We start from the raw sequence: 14,958 nt of genomic DNA on the forward strand, positions 1-14,958 counted from the left end.
ACTGGAGAACGCTAGTGTGTTTCTAAGACACAGCAATGAACTTCACAAAGGAAATGATGCGACCAACACGTCGTAAATAGTGATATGACGCACACGCAAATTACAAGTGGCCATTTTGACCACTCATGGTAATTTTAGGTAGACCTTATAACTTTTTTTTGTGCAATTGACCTAAAACTCATTTTAAATGCAAATGCAATTTTAGGGGCACTCACCGAAGTGGCAGGTCTGTATCCCCCCCACCAAGTTATTAAACTTTGAAAAACCAAAACAGTCAAAATGACGGCCTTGGCCGTTCTAGTGTTAATCTTGTCTCATCATTATAAAAGTAGAGGGGGATACCAATGAACACAAGAACATCCACAGAAAACTAGTCATGAATTTCTCAATCTAGAGGACAGCACTCACATTTGAACGATAACTACTGAAAAACAAAAAGTTAGAAAGTATGACCGTTTCCGTCTTATAATTGTTCATTGTTCAAATAAGAGTTGCAGGTGACAGCACATTTTTCTTTGTCCAGCATGTCCTGTGTGGAGGAATGTTACTTGCCACACTGAAGCTGCGATTAAGGGGTTTAGGGTAAAAGATCAATCACACTGATGCTGAGTTTGTTTGTCCACATTTTTAGCAGAACTGATAATCCCATCTAGAAACTTTATTGCTACTCATAAAAGCAATTCTCATCTCTTCATAGACCATGTTTTATATACTATCAATTAGGAACTTGCCTCCACACTAATCCTCTTCTCTCCATAGACAGAATCTCCCATAACCATGTTCTTGGTCACAAGGGCATCCTCTTTGCCTCTGCAGATAAACACACCTGATGAGAGAAACAAACAAAAGATGGGTCAATGCCATGTGAATTTAATAGTTTTCCTGACTTTATGAATTTGAATCGCACCTTTTGGCCTTAAGTAGAATCATTACTTGTTAAAAACAACCACCAATCTAGAAGTGTTTTTTTTAAATATGGATTTAAAATAGCCAACTTATCTCTCCACTACCAAACTTGAAAGGCTCCCCTTTTCAACTTACCTGAGTTTAAAGCCCCTAAAAATTTGGTTGCAACTATTAGCAGCCCAACTAGTGGATGTTCACACGATGTACTATGTCACCCTACCAATGCTTACACTACATACATTTTGTTATGCACGTTAGTGCTGTCCCAGCACCTGGGTAATGAGATTGGCTGGCAGACATAAACTGGCAGTTGGCCATGCCCGGAAAACCTCCAAAGGCATCCTAATCGGATGCCCAAACCACCTCAACTGGCTCCTTTCAACACGAAGGAGCAGCGGCTCTACTCCGAGCTCCCTCCGGATGTCTGAGCTCAGACACCCAACGGCGGAAACTCATTTCAGCCACTTGTATCCGCGATCTCACCCTTTCGGTCACTACCCAAAACTCATGACTATAGGTGAGGGTTGGAACGAAGATTGACTGGTAAATTGAGAGTTTTGCCTTCCGGCTCCACTCCCTCTTCACCACAACAGTCCGGTACAACGTCCGCATTATTGCTGAGGCTGCACCAATCCGCCTGTCAATCTCCCGCTCCATCCTACCCTCACTCGTGAACAAGACCCCAAGATACCTGAACATGAACCAGACATGTTGGCAATAATCAAAAATTAAGTTTAGACTATTAGACTACTATTGCACTGGAGAATGCTAGTGTATTTCTAGGACAGAGCAATGAACTTCGCGAAGGAAATGATGCGACCAAAACACGTCATAAATAGTGACATGACATGCACGATCACGCACAAATTATGAGCCGTCTTTTAGACGGCTAATGGTTGTTCTAGGTAGATCTTATCAACTTTTTTTGTGTGCAATTGATCTAAAACCAATTTTAATGCAAATATATGCAATTTTAGGAGCATTCAGTGAGAGGCAGGTTTATATCTTTTTTTTCTCACAAATTCTCATTAAACTTTGAAAATCCAAAACGATCAAAATGACCATCTTGGTCGTTCTAGTGTTTGAGGAGGGTCTTGTAAATTTTCCAGAGAGAATTCAAGAATATAAAGGGGATAGTGTGTTATTTTCTCTCCCATCTTCCCTACTTAATTCAAAATCCTTTATAATGCCATATGACCCCCATAACTGGAGATAACCTGATGTTTAAACTGACTGATGCTGTGAGATATAGGGAATGATAAGGCTTTAGCTGACCAATGGTCAGTTCTTTCTTTGCCTAAGGAAAAGGGAATATAAGGGAGATGAAATCTTCATGCATGCTCAATAATCCAGGTAAGGAAATCACAGAAAGTTGAATCAGTTCATCTGGACATGTTTATTGAGAGAAACATTTCATCACTCATTTAAGTGACCTCTTCAGTCTCAACTGACACAAGTCAGTTTCATATGCAAATTGCCGTGAGCATTAATTGGAGTTACAATGGCCATGTGTACTATTCACACAGACAATTGGGAAATAGTTGCAATCACAGCATTCTAAGATGGTGACAGATGTACTCTTAGCCCCCTCCCTCTTCACATAAATGGCCTCTTTGACTCCACATTCAAACCAGTGTTCCTCCCCATCAAGGATGTGCACATCTTCATCCTTCAGTCAGTTTTGACTGAAGAGATCACTTAGAAGAGTGATGAAATGTTTCTCTCAAACGTTGTGACCAGATGAACTGATTCAACTTTCTGTGATAAGGGAGGTAACTATTTTGTTCAGTGAGAATGACGCAAGTTCACTGCTTGTATTCTCTTATTGCATGCAATACAACTTGTGTCTTTTATCATCAACCACCAGTGGCTTTTGTAATTATTTCTGAGTCTTAAGTGTCTGCATGCAATTTCCACAACACATTCCTCTGCATTTCAGATTTTTTTTCTCCTGTCTGTTATTACCCTCCATTATATAACCTTTTTTCATTTTATTGATATTCAAAAATGTATCGACGTTTGAAGGTGCACCATGTACAATCACCCCGACTCTCCACCAACTCCTTTCAGCACGTTCTGTTGCAAGTACCACACCGTGCTTTGATTTTTTTTCCCCTAAATTTTGAAGAAATAATGCAGCGTTTGAGTTTTGCAAAGATCTTTTTGCACAACACAAAAAGCTGGCGGTGGCTCCCTCTCTGACTTTGCAAAACAAAATGGAATCGGAATGGGCTCTGCACACCACACAACCGCACACTGACATCTATTATTCTGCTGCCATTCTTTGGGGAACAGTCACTAACAATAAAAAAAAAGAACAGTTCTCACTCAGTATGACTCTTGTTCCCTTTGTTCATACCAAAGAGCAGTTTAAAAGACCCAAATCCATCTAACGACACAACACTGGCACATTCAGTAAATTACCTTCATGTCTGTGTGGCTCCACCAAGACTTTCCTCCCTCCACCAAAGCCACCTCTCCCACCCCTTCCTCCTCTACCCCTTGGGGTGCCCCTGCCACCCCCTCTCCCTGGTGATTGGAAACCGCCACCTGCAAAAACAGATGTTTGGAATGTTCAAAGATGTTATGTTTCAAGATGTCAATTTGCACACCTGTAACCAATTCATATCTAACAATATGTAAAAATGTGGACCGTTGAAATATTTGGCAATTGTCAGTTGAAAATGAACATAAAGTCTATTATCTAGACTTCAGGTTGCATTAACCACTGGTCAGGCTAAATCATTTTTCATCAAATAAAAAAAAAAAAAGAAGAAATTGTTAAGACTAAACAGGAGATGTCAAAATGCATTTCATTTTGTCATAAATTTAATTCTTACCTCTTCCACCTCTAAAACCCCCCCTCTCTCCACGATCCCCAAAGCCTCTCCCAGCTCCTCCACCTCGCCCACCACGAAAGCCTCCTCTTCCTCGACCTCCACCACGGTCCCCACGAGGACTGAAACCTGTAGCAGATACAAACACGACCATTTCAAAATGTAAACACTACGATGGATTCAGACAATAGACGCAAGAAGGTAATTCGATACGTAAGGTAATTCAAAATGGACAGTTTTCAAAATCCAAAAAAGATCAGATGAAAATGTCAAAAAGTTTGCTTTAGAAAACTGGGCTCTTAAGTTTTATGTAGTTAATGAATTATTTATATAAAAAAAAATGTCCCCAAGATTAATCACTGTTCTAGGTTCATACACTGGGCACAATTTTGCTATGTAACCATAGCAAAACACTGAATCAGTAGCAGGTCCAATAAAGATTCAAAGATAGCGGCTAGCTTTTGCTTCATAACCTTTTGATTCTGCTCAAAGAAGGTTGAATCAGTTCATCTGAACACAACGTTTATTGACAGACACGTTTCATCACTCAACTAAGTGATCTCTTCAATCTATAAACTATACAGTGCCTAATGACCGAAACCAACAAAGTTTCATATGCAAATATGGGTGTGACTTTTAACTCGAGTTTCAAAGGCCATGTGTACTATTCACAGAGCATTAGGGATTGCAATCACAGCATTGTAAAATGGTGATAGTTGTATAACGACCGAAACCAACGACCAGTTTCATGCGCAAATATGGGTGTAACCTTTAACTAGTTTTTTAATGGCCATCAACACTCTAGTTTAGGATACATGCGTATACCTGACGTGTGTGGGGAGAGAAGGCTAGCCAGTCTGGTCCAATCTTATCAAAGAGCTATTGTAGCTCAAACTGCAGAAAAAGTTAATGCTGGCTTTGATAAACAAGTGTTAGAACACAGTGCATCACAGCATGCTGCGTAGCCGCAGACCGGTCAGAGTGCCCATACTGACCCCTGTCCACCACCTAAAGTGCTGACAATGGGCATGTGAGCATCAGAACTGGACCATGGAGCAATGAAAGAAGGTGGCCTGGTATGACGAATCATGTTATTTTCTTATATCATGTGGGCGGCCGGGTGCGTGTGCTTCATTTACCTGGGGAAAAAAATGGCACCACGATGCACTATGGGAAGAACGCATGCTGGCGGAGGCAGTGTGATGCTCCAGGCAATATTCTGCTGGCTTTCATGTGTCTGTTACTTTGACACATACCACCTATCTAAACAATGTGGCAGACCAGGTACACCCCTTCATGGAAACGGTATTCCCTGATGGTAGTGACCTCTTTCAGTGGGATAATGTGCCCTGCCACACTGCAAAAATTGTTCAGGTATGGTTTGAGGAACATGACAGATTTCAAGGTGTTGCTCTGGCCTCCAAAATCTCCAAATCTCAACCGGAGCGAGCTTCTGTGGGATGCACTGAAAAAACAAGTCCAATCCATGGAGACCCCACCTTGCAAATTACATGACATATAGGATCTGCGGCTAACCTCTTTGGTGCCAGATACCAGAGGACACCTTCAGATGTCTTGTGGAGTCCATGCCTTGACAGGTCAGAGCTGTTTTGGGGCATGAGAGGGCCCTACACAATATTAGGCTGTCGGTTTCACTGTTTTGGCTGATTGGTGTATGAGGTTGGAAATCGAGGATGTGATGATGATTGTTGTCAGTGCAGATGCCCTGCAAGTTGGGTGTGAGATGGGCAGTGTGTGGTGGAGAGTGCATCCAAGGAGGAGAGTATGGTGATTGGAGTGGACTTCAATGGGCATGTTGGTGAAGGAAACGGAGGTGATGAGGAGGTGATGGGTAGGTATGGTGTCAAGGAGAAGAATGTGGAAGGACAGATGGTGGTGGATTTTGCAACAAGGATGGAATGGTTGTGGTGAATACACATTTCAAAAAGAGGGAAGAAAACAGGGTGACGTGTAAGAGCGGAAGATGGTGCACACAGGTGGACTATATCCGCAAGGTGGACTGCAAGGTGGTGACAGTTGAGGACGCAGGTAGGCAGCATCGGATGGTGGTCTGTAGGATGATTTTGGAGATCAAAAAGAAGACAGTGAAGGCAGAGCCAAGGATTAAATGGTGGAAGCTGAAGGAAGGAAGACTGTTGTGTGGAGTTCAGGGAGGAGCTAAGACAGGCACTGGGTGGTAGTGAAGACTTGCCAGATGGCTGGGCAATTACTGCAGAAATGGTGAGTGAGACAGATAGGAAGGTACTTGGTATGTCATCTGGACAGAGGAAGAAAGACAAGGAGACTTGGATGTACTGACTAAGCTTGTCAGCCATTGTTACTGTCTGAAGCACAACTTTAGAAACATGTCCTGAAAATGATGACATTGTGGAAGATGTAAGAAATGACACGAGACCACTTCTCCTTTTGACCACACAGCCGTGGGGTCGTTTATTTCCTCCAACAAACTTTTTGTCAACAGTTCCTAGTACTAAAAACCTCAGCCTCGTGTCTACCCACAATACCCCTTGCTAACCCCCGCCCACTGTCTTAAAGGGACCATCTGTGGCCCGCATGATAAATATCTAACCTGCAAGTAGGTCACTACACACGCCCCCCCAGAATTCACCATGACAAAAAGGAAAAAAATCAACATGGCGGGGGACAAATAATGTGACCAAAATGGCTCCTTTGGATGGGTGTAGGAGCAGGGGGGCGTCCACGCCGAGGGGGCTGGTCCAGTTGAACCTGCCTGTCCAAGTCCAGGTGAGCCGGTCCAACGAAACCCACTCCTGCTTACCACCGACATCCGCAAACAAAGTTCTTAGCCCCCGCCGCCAGGACAAGGAAGGGGCCATCGTAGGGGGGCCGCAGGGGGGTACAGTGGGTGCCATACCAGATGAAGATGTACCCGGCCGACTACAGGTCCTTGGGGATGTAAGACTGAGGGTGACCATGTCGTGAAGTTGGGACTGGAGTGAAAACGCTGGCAGCGTCCTGGAACACAGCCCGTTGGCGGGCAGCAGACCAAGCGCCGCGCCATCTGGGAGAAATTCCCCCGAGACCCTCAGTGGCTGGCCATAAACCAGCTTAGCCGACGAGGACTGGAGGTCTTCCTTAGGGGCAGTTCGCAGACCAAGCATGACCCATGGGAGCCGGTCGACCCAGCTACTGTCTGTGAGGCTGGCCCAAAGACCGGCCTTCATAGAACGATGAAACCGCTCACATAAACCACTGCCCTTCGGGTGGACGCCGTGGTGCAGTGCAGCTTCAACCCTAGGCTTTCAGCGACTGCAGTCCAGAGGTTGGATGTGAACTGTGGGCCCCGGTCAAAAGTGAGGTTGGATGGCGAGCCAAACCGGGCTACCCAGGACCCGACGAATGCCCCGGCCACCTCAGCAGATGTGGTGGTTAACAACGGAATAGCTCCTGGCCACCTAGTGGTCCTGTCCACCATGGTAAGGAGATGAGTGAAACCACAGGAGGGAAGGGGTCCTACTAGGTCCACATTGACATGGTCGAAATGCCTTCCAGGCACTGGGAACAGCGCCAGGGGTGCCTTGGTGTGGCGGTAAACCTTGGAGTGCTGACACGCCACGCAGGTGCCTGCCCAGTCCTTGACGTCCTTCCTGAGGCCATGCCGCACGAACTTGGCCCCCACCAACTTCGTTGACGCTTTCACGCCTGGGTATGAAAAGCCATGGATGGTGTCGAAAACCTGTCGCCGCCAGCCTGTGGGCACCATGGGCCAGGGCTGACCTGTGGAGATGTCGCAGAGAAGCCCCGGCATCCTTCAACTGCAGCCCGGTGTCAGCAGTCCGGTAGGCCTGCACTTCTGTGTCAGCAGCCTGGTCTGCAGCCATGGCTGCATAGTTGAGTCCCAAGTGGATGGCCCCCAACATCGCCCAGGAGAGGCAGTCGGCGACGAAGGTGTCCTTGCCGGCAACGTGCCGGATGTCAGTGGTGAAATCCAATGGCTTGCCGTCTCCCAAGCCTTGCAGCAAAAACAACCAGTCCGCCCGCTTCATCTCTACTAGCTCAAAAGCCTGTAGCAACTGTCTCTTCATCATACCGTACTTATCCACGGGCGGCAGGGCTTGCAGCAGGCCCAATAGCCGTGACGCCGTAGATGTTCTGAGTGCTGCCACAACGTAGTGGTACCTGGTCTCATCCACGGTGATGTTCCTAATCGTGAACTGGGCTTCGATGTGAGCGAACCATGCTGTCGCGGCCATTTCCCAGAAGTCGGGCAGTTTGAGCGAAACGGCGTTAGTCACTGCCACTGCACTGGTAGCTTCATTCTCCATGGCTCATGTCGGGGTAACCAATGTGGAGGATGTAAGAAAGGAGATGAGACCACTTCTACTTTTGACCACACAGCCATGGGGTCGTTTATTTCCTCCAACAAACTTTTTGTCAGCAGTTGCTAATGCTAAAAACCTCAGCCTCGTGTCTACCCACAATACCCCTCGCTAACCCCTGCCCACTTTCTTAAAGGGACCGTCTCTGACCCACATGGTGAATATCTAACGTGCAAATAGGTCACTACAACATCATCTAAAACGCTCACGTCATATCCAGCTCTAAAGGGAGAAGCACGCACATCGCACCCGATCTTAAAAGTTATACACACGAATGTTGCATCTGGACTTAATGGGTTGTCATTATAAACGCTGATACCGATTTATCTGCAATTGGCTCAGATCGGCTGATAACATCAGCACGCTGATTTATCGGTCAGGATCTAATGGAAAGGCCCGAAGAGAAAGGCTTTAAGAAAAAGAAGAGGCTGGCGCACGGTCAGCGAAAATAAAGCACTTGAATGAAACAATAGAGGAAAGATTGAGTGCCATTAATTGAATATTAGGTACTTAAAAGAACATGAACCAGCATTTAGAACATAAACATCTGCAATGGGGTGGGACTTAATAATGGGGGGGCAGTCTATTTGACTGACATTCTACCATGTACGCTGATGGGTCGACCACTGCCTTCAGAGAATAAAAATCTCACAAAGCTTATCATGACTGGTACGTAGTTCGTAAAGCATTCCATACTACAAACCCCAATTCCAATGAAGTTGGGACGTTGTATAAAACGTGAATAAAAACAGAATACAATGATTTGCAAATCCTTTTCAACCTATATTCAATTGAATACATTACAAAGACAAGATATTTAATGTTCAAACTGATAAATGTTATTGTTTTTTGCAAATATTCACTCATTTTGAATTTGATGCCTGCAACACATTCCAAAAAAGCTGGGACAGGTGCAACAAAAGGCTGGAAAAGTTGAGGAATGCTCAAAAAACACCTGTTTGGAACATTACACAGGTGAACAGGTTAATTGGAAACAGGTGAGTGTCATGATTGGGTATAAAAGGAGCATCCCCGAAAGGCTCAGTTGTTCACAAGCAAGGATGGGGCAAGGTTCACCACTTTGTGAACAACTGCGTAAGCAAATAGTCCAACAGTTTAAGAACAACGTTGCTCAACGTACAATTGCAAGGAATTTAGGGATTTCATCATCTACAGTCCATAATATCATCAACAGATTCAGAGAATCCGGAGAAATCTCTGCACGTAAGCGGCAAGGCCGAAAACCAACATTGAATGCCTGTGACCTTTGATCCCTCAGACGGCACTGCATTAAAAACCGACATCATTACGTAAAGGATATTACCACGTGGGCTCAGGAACACTTGGGAAAACCATTGTCAGTTAACACAGTTCATCGCTACATCTACAAGTGCAAGTTAAAACTCTACCATGCAAAGGGAAAGCCATATATCAACAACACCCAGAAACGCTGCCGGCTTCTCTGGGCCTGAGCTCATGTGAGATGGACTGACGCTAAGTGGAAAAGTGTGCTGTGGTCTGACGAGTCCACATTTCAAATTGTTTTTGGAAATCATGGACGTCGTGTCCTTCGGGCTAAAGAGGAAAAGGACCATCCAGATTGTTATCAGCGCAAAGTTCAAAAGCCAGCATCTGTGATGGTATGGGGGTGTGTTAGTGCCCATGGCATCATGGGTAACTTACACATCTGTGAAGGCACCATTAATGCTGAAAGGTACATACAGGTTTTGGAGCAACATATGCTGCCATCCAAGCGACGTCTTTTTCAGGGACGTCCCTGCTTATTTCAGCAAGACAATACCAAGCCCCATTCTGCACGTGTTACAACAGCGTGGCTTCGTAGTAAAAGAGTGCGTGCGGGTACTAGACTGGTCTGCCTGCAGTCCAGACCTGTCTCCCATTGAAAATGTGTGGCGCATTATGAAGCGCAAAATACGACAATGGAGACCCCGGACTGTTGAGCAACTGAAGTCGTACATCAAGCAAGAATGGGAAAGAATTCCACCTACAAAACTTCAACAATTAGTGTCCTCAGTTCCCAAACGCTTATTGAGTCTTGTTAAAAGGAAAGGTGATGTAACACAGTGGTAAACATGCCCCTGTCCCAGCTTTTTTGGAATGTGTTGCAGGCATCAAATTCAAAATGAGTGAATATTAGCAAAAAAACAATAAAGCTTATCAGTTTGAACATTAAATATCTTGTCTTTGTACTGTATTCAATTGAATATGGGTCGAAAAGGATTTGCAGATCATTGTATTCTGTTTTTATTTACGTTTTACACAACATCCCAACTTCATTGGAATTGGGGTTTGTAAAGAGGCATGAAATTTGTGAAAACTGTCGCACAGGCAACAATTTTCACAAATGCCTCCCTGCTCATAGTGAATGAACGACAACCGTTGTTTTCATAGCCAGAGTTTTTGAGAAAGGAAAGGGTTTTTTTGGATGTTAACAGCCAAGATACAACTGCGTCCCATAATGCGGATTGTGGACAGCTGCACACATTTACATTTTATATGGTGAGGGAGGGGTGGGGAAATTCAAATCAAATTACTAGTGAACACTTTTTCTTGATGCCTTGCACACACGTTTACAGAGACATAACTGAATTTGATGCGTTTTCCAGAAAGAGAAAATACAGGATTCTTTACTCAAATAAAAACGGCAGTACGTTTTTGTGAATTTTTTGTCACATGATATGCAAATGAAAACCGGTGCAGACAAAGTAGCTAAATGAAGGATAAAAACCTTTAACGTATATAGTGTATAGATTCCAATGTATATAATTGTGTGGGCCCTCAAATATTGAATTGCCTCTGGGAAACATCACTGCATCAGTGTTTAGTAGGGTTTATCATAATTTAAGCCTCTAGACCCTACGTTTTAAAAAAAAATGTGACAATCACAATGGTTTAACACATTTTTAATAAATGTTGTACTATTTATTCTGTTTGTTTGTTCTCGTTAATCATAATTGTTTAAATATAGCTAAGAGGCCTACAGCAAAAAAAAAAGCTGACAGAAAAATATAAACAACTGTCATCATCACAAAAACAGGATATTCTGGCCTGCTTTGGGTCGATGCCAGGGGAATGGGGACGATATATTCCAAGCAGTCATTCAAACTGATGTAGGACAGACTCAGGCATCCGATGCTGGGTCGACTATTAGTATCGACCCACGAGAAAACGGTCAGAAATCGTGTCCATTGTTCGCTGCTAAGAGCCCATGGATGAGAGGAGAATATTATGGATTAGTGATACATCCATAACTGGAAAATTGTACATAAAATGATATTGCTGGTGAGAGATCTTCGTTGTCTGTAAACTAGTCAGTGATGAGACTTTCTTCAAAATCTTTTCGCCTCTCTCTCTGCTGATTTTTGTGTAGAAACTCGTAATTTAGCAGTATCTGTCAGAAGTGTTACACAGATGAAATCTTTACTAATTCAAACCACTTCCTGCGCACTGTTTGCAGCACTGTTCACCTCCGTCATTATTGGTGCAGCATAACCCCGACCACTAGGGGCAGCAATGAAGTTACAGAGCAGCACTCAAATCAAGCTAAGCGAGCGAGACTGCGCCATGTTCCTCTGTAGAATGGATTTTAGAATGTATTATGATTTTAATTCTTAAAGTTGGGTTTTTTTGTTACTTTAGACTGTAAGTCGCAGCCACCCGTAAACAAGACAAGATTAATTTGTAGGAACCGGCATCGCGCCTACCAATCTAGCATACACGTCTTCTAAGGAAGCACGCTATAAATACGAAACATTATAACGATTAAAGCTTAAATTTACTTAGTTGGATTAAAATAAACTGAGGCAAATAGCGCCAACATGACTAAAAAACGACTTGTATTGTAACCTTAGCTTAATCTCGGTGACGAAAGCTTGAGCCTTTTAAAAGGTAAAACCATGGCCTAAATAAACTGGCTACCACGTGCCCATTTGCTGGGGTGACGTGCGCTGTAATGTCACATATGCTTACTAAAATAATTGTTTCTGAACCTCAAGAAGCTGGTGAAGGTTGTTCCTAACATTATCATGAAAATGATATGCAACCCATGTCTCCGCACGCGTCTGGTCTTACAAGCTCACGCTTACTGTTGATCGCATAGACGAGCAATCTGTTAAAACAAACTTTCAATCTTATGAAAAACACAATTGTACAACTACGCTTCAAACATTTTAATAACAAAGAAGTAAGTTTAAAAGCAATTACCTGGTCTCATGCTGAATAATATTAATTCCCGTGTCTTGGCTTACAAACGTTGCACCCCCAGCCGTTTCCGCTGTTATTTGTACACTGAGCGCACGCGCTACCCATGTGGCCCGGCGTCGTCGTTCTTCTTCCTCTTATTGAGGAAGCTGACATCGAACGATATATTACATGACCGCCATCTACTGAGCTGGAGTGCGAGCTAAAGCTCTGAAACAAAGCTACTCGGAAAAAAAGACACACCTTAGATTCTACAGAGCACCCTTGTTTCCCTCAAAAAGTAAAAAGTGTTGCCCTTCTTTCCCTGATTCCACCTATATAATACTCTGCATGTTAACTTGCTGAATCCTCTTTTCTGTCAAACTTTCCTTCATCCTCTCCCTGTCCCTCTGGTGTTGATTACACTGCAACAGTACATGCTGTGCTGTCTTACTCGCCTGACACCTGCAACATTCCCCTGTATTATGGTTCCCTATTAAGCATAGCGTTGAGTATAAACCACTGTGTCCAATGCATAGCCTATGACATCTTCTCTTCTGCCTCTCCTTCTTGTTATCCCAGGTCCAACAATCTTTTGAATATAGAAAAGATTCCTTCCAATGATCTCTTTTTCTCATCTCTTCTGTTACCTCATCATCACATTTTTCATGTAAAAGTTTTGGCTTCCATATTATGCCACTGTGTTGCTTATAAGGGTGGGGATACCTGCAATCAGTTGAGACTGAGGAGGTCACTTAGATGAGTGATGAAACATTTATCTCAATAAACATTGTGTCCAGATGAACTGATTCAACTTTCTGTGATTTGGGCTTCTGACTTGTTGATTTCTGCCTGCATCTCCACCCTCTCCTGTTTAAGAGCTTGTTTTGCCATCCACACTATCCCATCTATCCTGACATGTGCTGGCACCAGTGGTGGCTGCTGACCAAAAGTTTTGGTGAAGCAACCCATCTATGATATGTATAAACAGCTAAACACTGAGCTAATAAACCCTGCATATCAATGAATTGTGTCAGTGAAGTGCTTTTGGTATGTAGATAAAGTGCTATATAAATGTAATCCATTATTATTATTTTCAACTCAATTCAAAACTTTATTGCAGACTCAGGGTCCATAACAAACAAAGACAAATAGGTAAAAGACAAACCCCAGACAATACACAGAGTAAACACAATAAAATAACATAAATGGAACAAATCAGTGTCTTATAAGATGGAGCTACACCAGTGGTCCCACTGCCGGGATTGGTAGTGTGTGGCACTGAATCTTATATTAGTTAAACCCTTGATGATTACATTATCTGAGACACTGGGCCGGCAAATAAATGTATACATGAGCTTTCTTAGAAGAGCCTGAAAGGTACTGACACCTGCATCCACAAACATTTCACTTGCACTACACCATCTAGGTCTTTTTAGTAGTATTCACATAGCATCATTATAAGCTACTCGAAGCCCCTGTAAGCTTGCTTTTTTATAGTTTGACCACAGGTGTGCAGTATAAAGTGGTGTACAATATGCTCTGAACAGAGACATCTTCACACTAACTGAACACAGACGAAGTGAATGTTTGCTTGTGCATACATCATGGGGCATTGCCTAGAAATATAGTCTGTCATTTGTTCAGAAAAAATATGTCCAACATATTTCACCTTATTACATACCCCAAGAATATTATCAGACAATTTAAAATCAGGAAATTTTAGATGATTGACCTCTTTGGTTCTGCAGATCATGGGCACACACTTCCTAGTATTGTATTTGATATCATGCTCCACACCATACACAGAACATATATCAAGAAGCTGCTGGAGACCAGCGCTACAGAGACTAAGGATGACAAGGTCATCGGCATATACATGGTTCACCAAGGTATTACCAATCATGCACCCAGTGTTACAGGCTTACGACTGCTTAGACAAATCATTAATATAGAAATGGGGCTGAAACGTTATTAACCCATTTTACTTGCATAGTCTGGTGGGCATAACAATAAACCATGACTCTCACAATGTATTTAGGCATCCCTCTTTGACTCAATTTAACAAACAACTTTCTATATTAACACGATCAAAAGCTTTAGAAACATTAATAAAACACGTAAGAACTGATGAGTTTTGGCCTCTGTATTTGTTGATCATTTCCTTTAAGGCATATATACATAAATCAGTGTCATGTTTAGCTTTAAAGCTAAACTGATTATCCGTGGAGTTGATAAACTCATGCAGTCTATCCAGCAGAATTCTTTCTAGGACCTTTTTTTTTTTTTTAATTGTACTCGGCCAGTTACCCCACTCTTCCAAGCCATCCCGGTCGCTGTTCCACCCACTCTGCCGATCCGGGGAGGGCTGCAGACTACCACATGCCTCCTCCAATACATGTGGAGTCGCCAGCTGCTGCTTTTCACCTCACAGTGAGGAGTTTCACCAAGGGGACGTAGCACGAGGGAGGATCACGCTATTCCCCCCAGCCCCCCTGAACAGATGCCCTGACCGACCAGAGGAGGCGCTAGTGCATCGACCATGACACATACCCACATCCAGCTTCCCACCCGCAGACACAGCCAATACGCCCATTTCACGCCGCGGCCATCTTGGATTTAAAAAAAACAAGTGGTGGGAACTTAGCCACGCC

The 14,958-nt window shown here is 43.5% G+C and overlaps 1 protein-coding gene across 1 annotated transcript in view; it reads right to left on the minus strand.

Moving 5' to 3' along the window:
• fbl (fibrillarin) overlaps positions 1–12,404 on the minus strand; it is a 29,861-nt gene extending 17,457 nt beyond the window's left edge. Inside the window, exons 1-4 of the mRNA XM_056286203.1 lie at positions 12,329–12,404; positions 3,747–3,872; positions 3,331–3,456; positions 732–826 (exon numbers count right to left, since the gene is read on the minus strand). Coding sequence (XP_056142178.1) covers positions 732–826; positions 3,331–3,456; positions 3,747–3,872; positions 12,329–12,338 — 357 coding nt within the window. The 5' untranslated portion in view covers positions 12,339–12,404. The remainder of the gene's footprint in view (positions 1–731; positions 827–3,330; positions 3,457–3,746; positions 3,873–12,328) is intronic.
• Between the last annotated feature and the right edge of the window lie 2,554 nt (positions 12,405–14,958).

This window comes from Lampris incognitus, chromosome 9, assembly GCF_029633865.1.
Source record: "Lampris incognitus isolate fLamInc1 chromosome 9, fLamInc1.hap2, whole genome shotgun sequence".
In the NCBI taxonomy this organism is placed as follows: domain Eukaryota; kingdom Metazoa; phylum Chordata; class Actinopteri; order Lampriformes; family Lampridae; genus Lampris; species Lampris incognitus.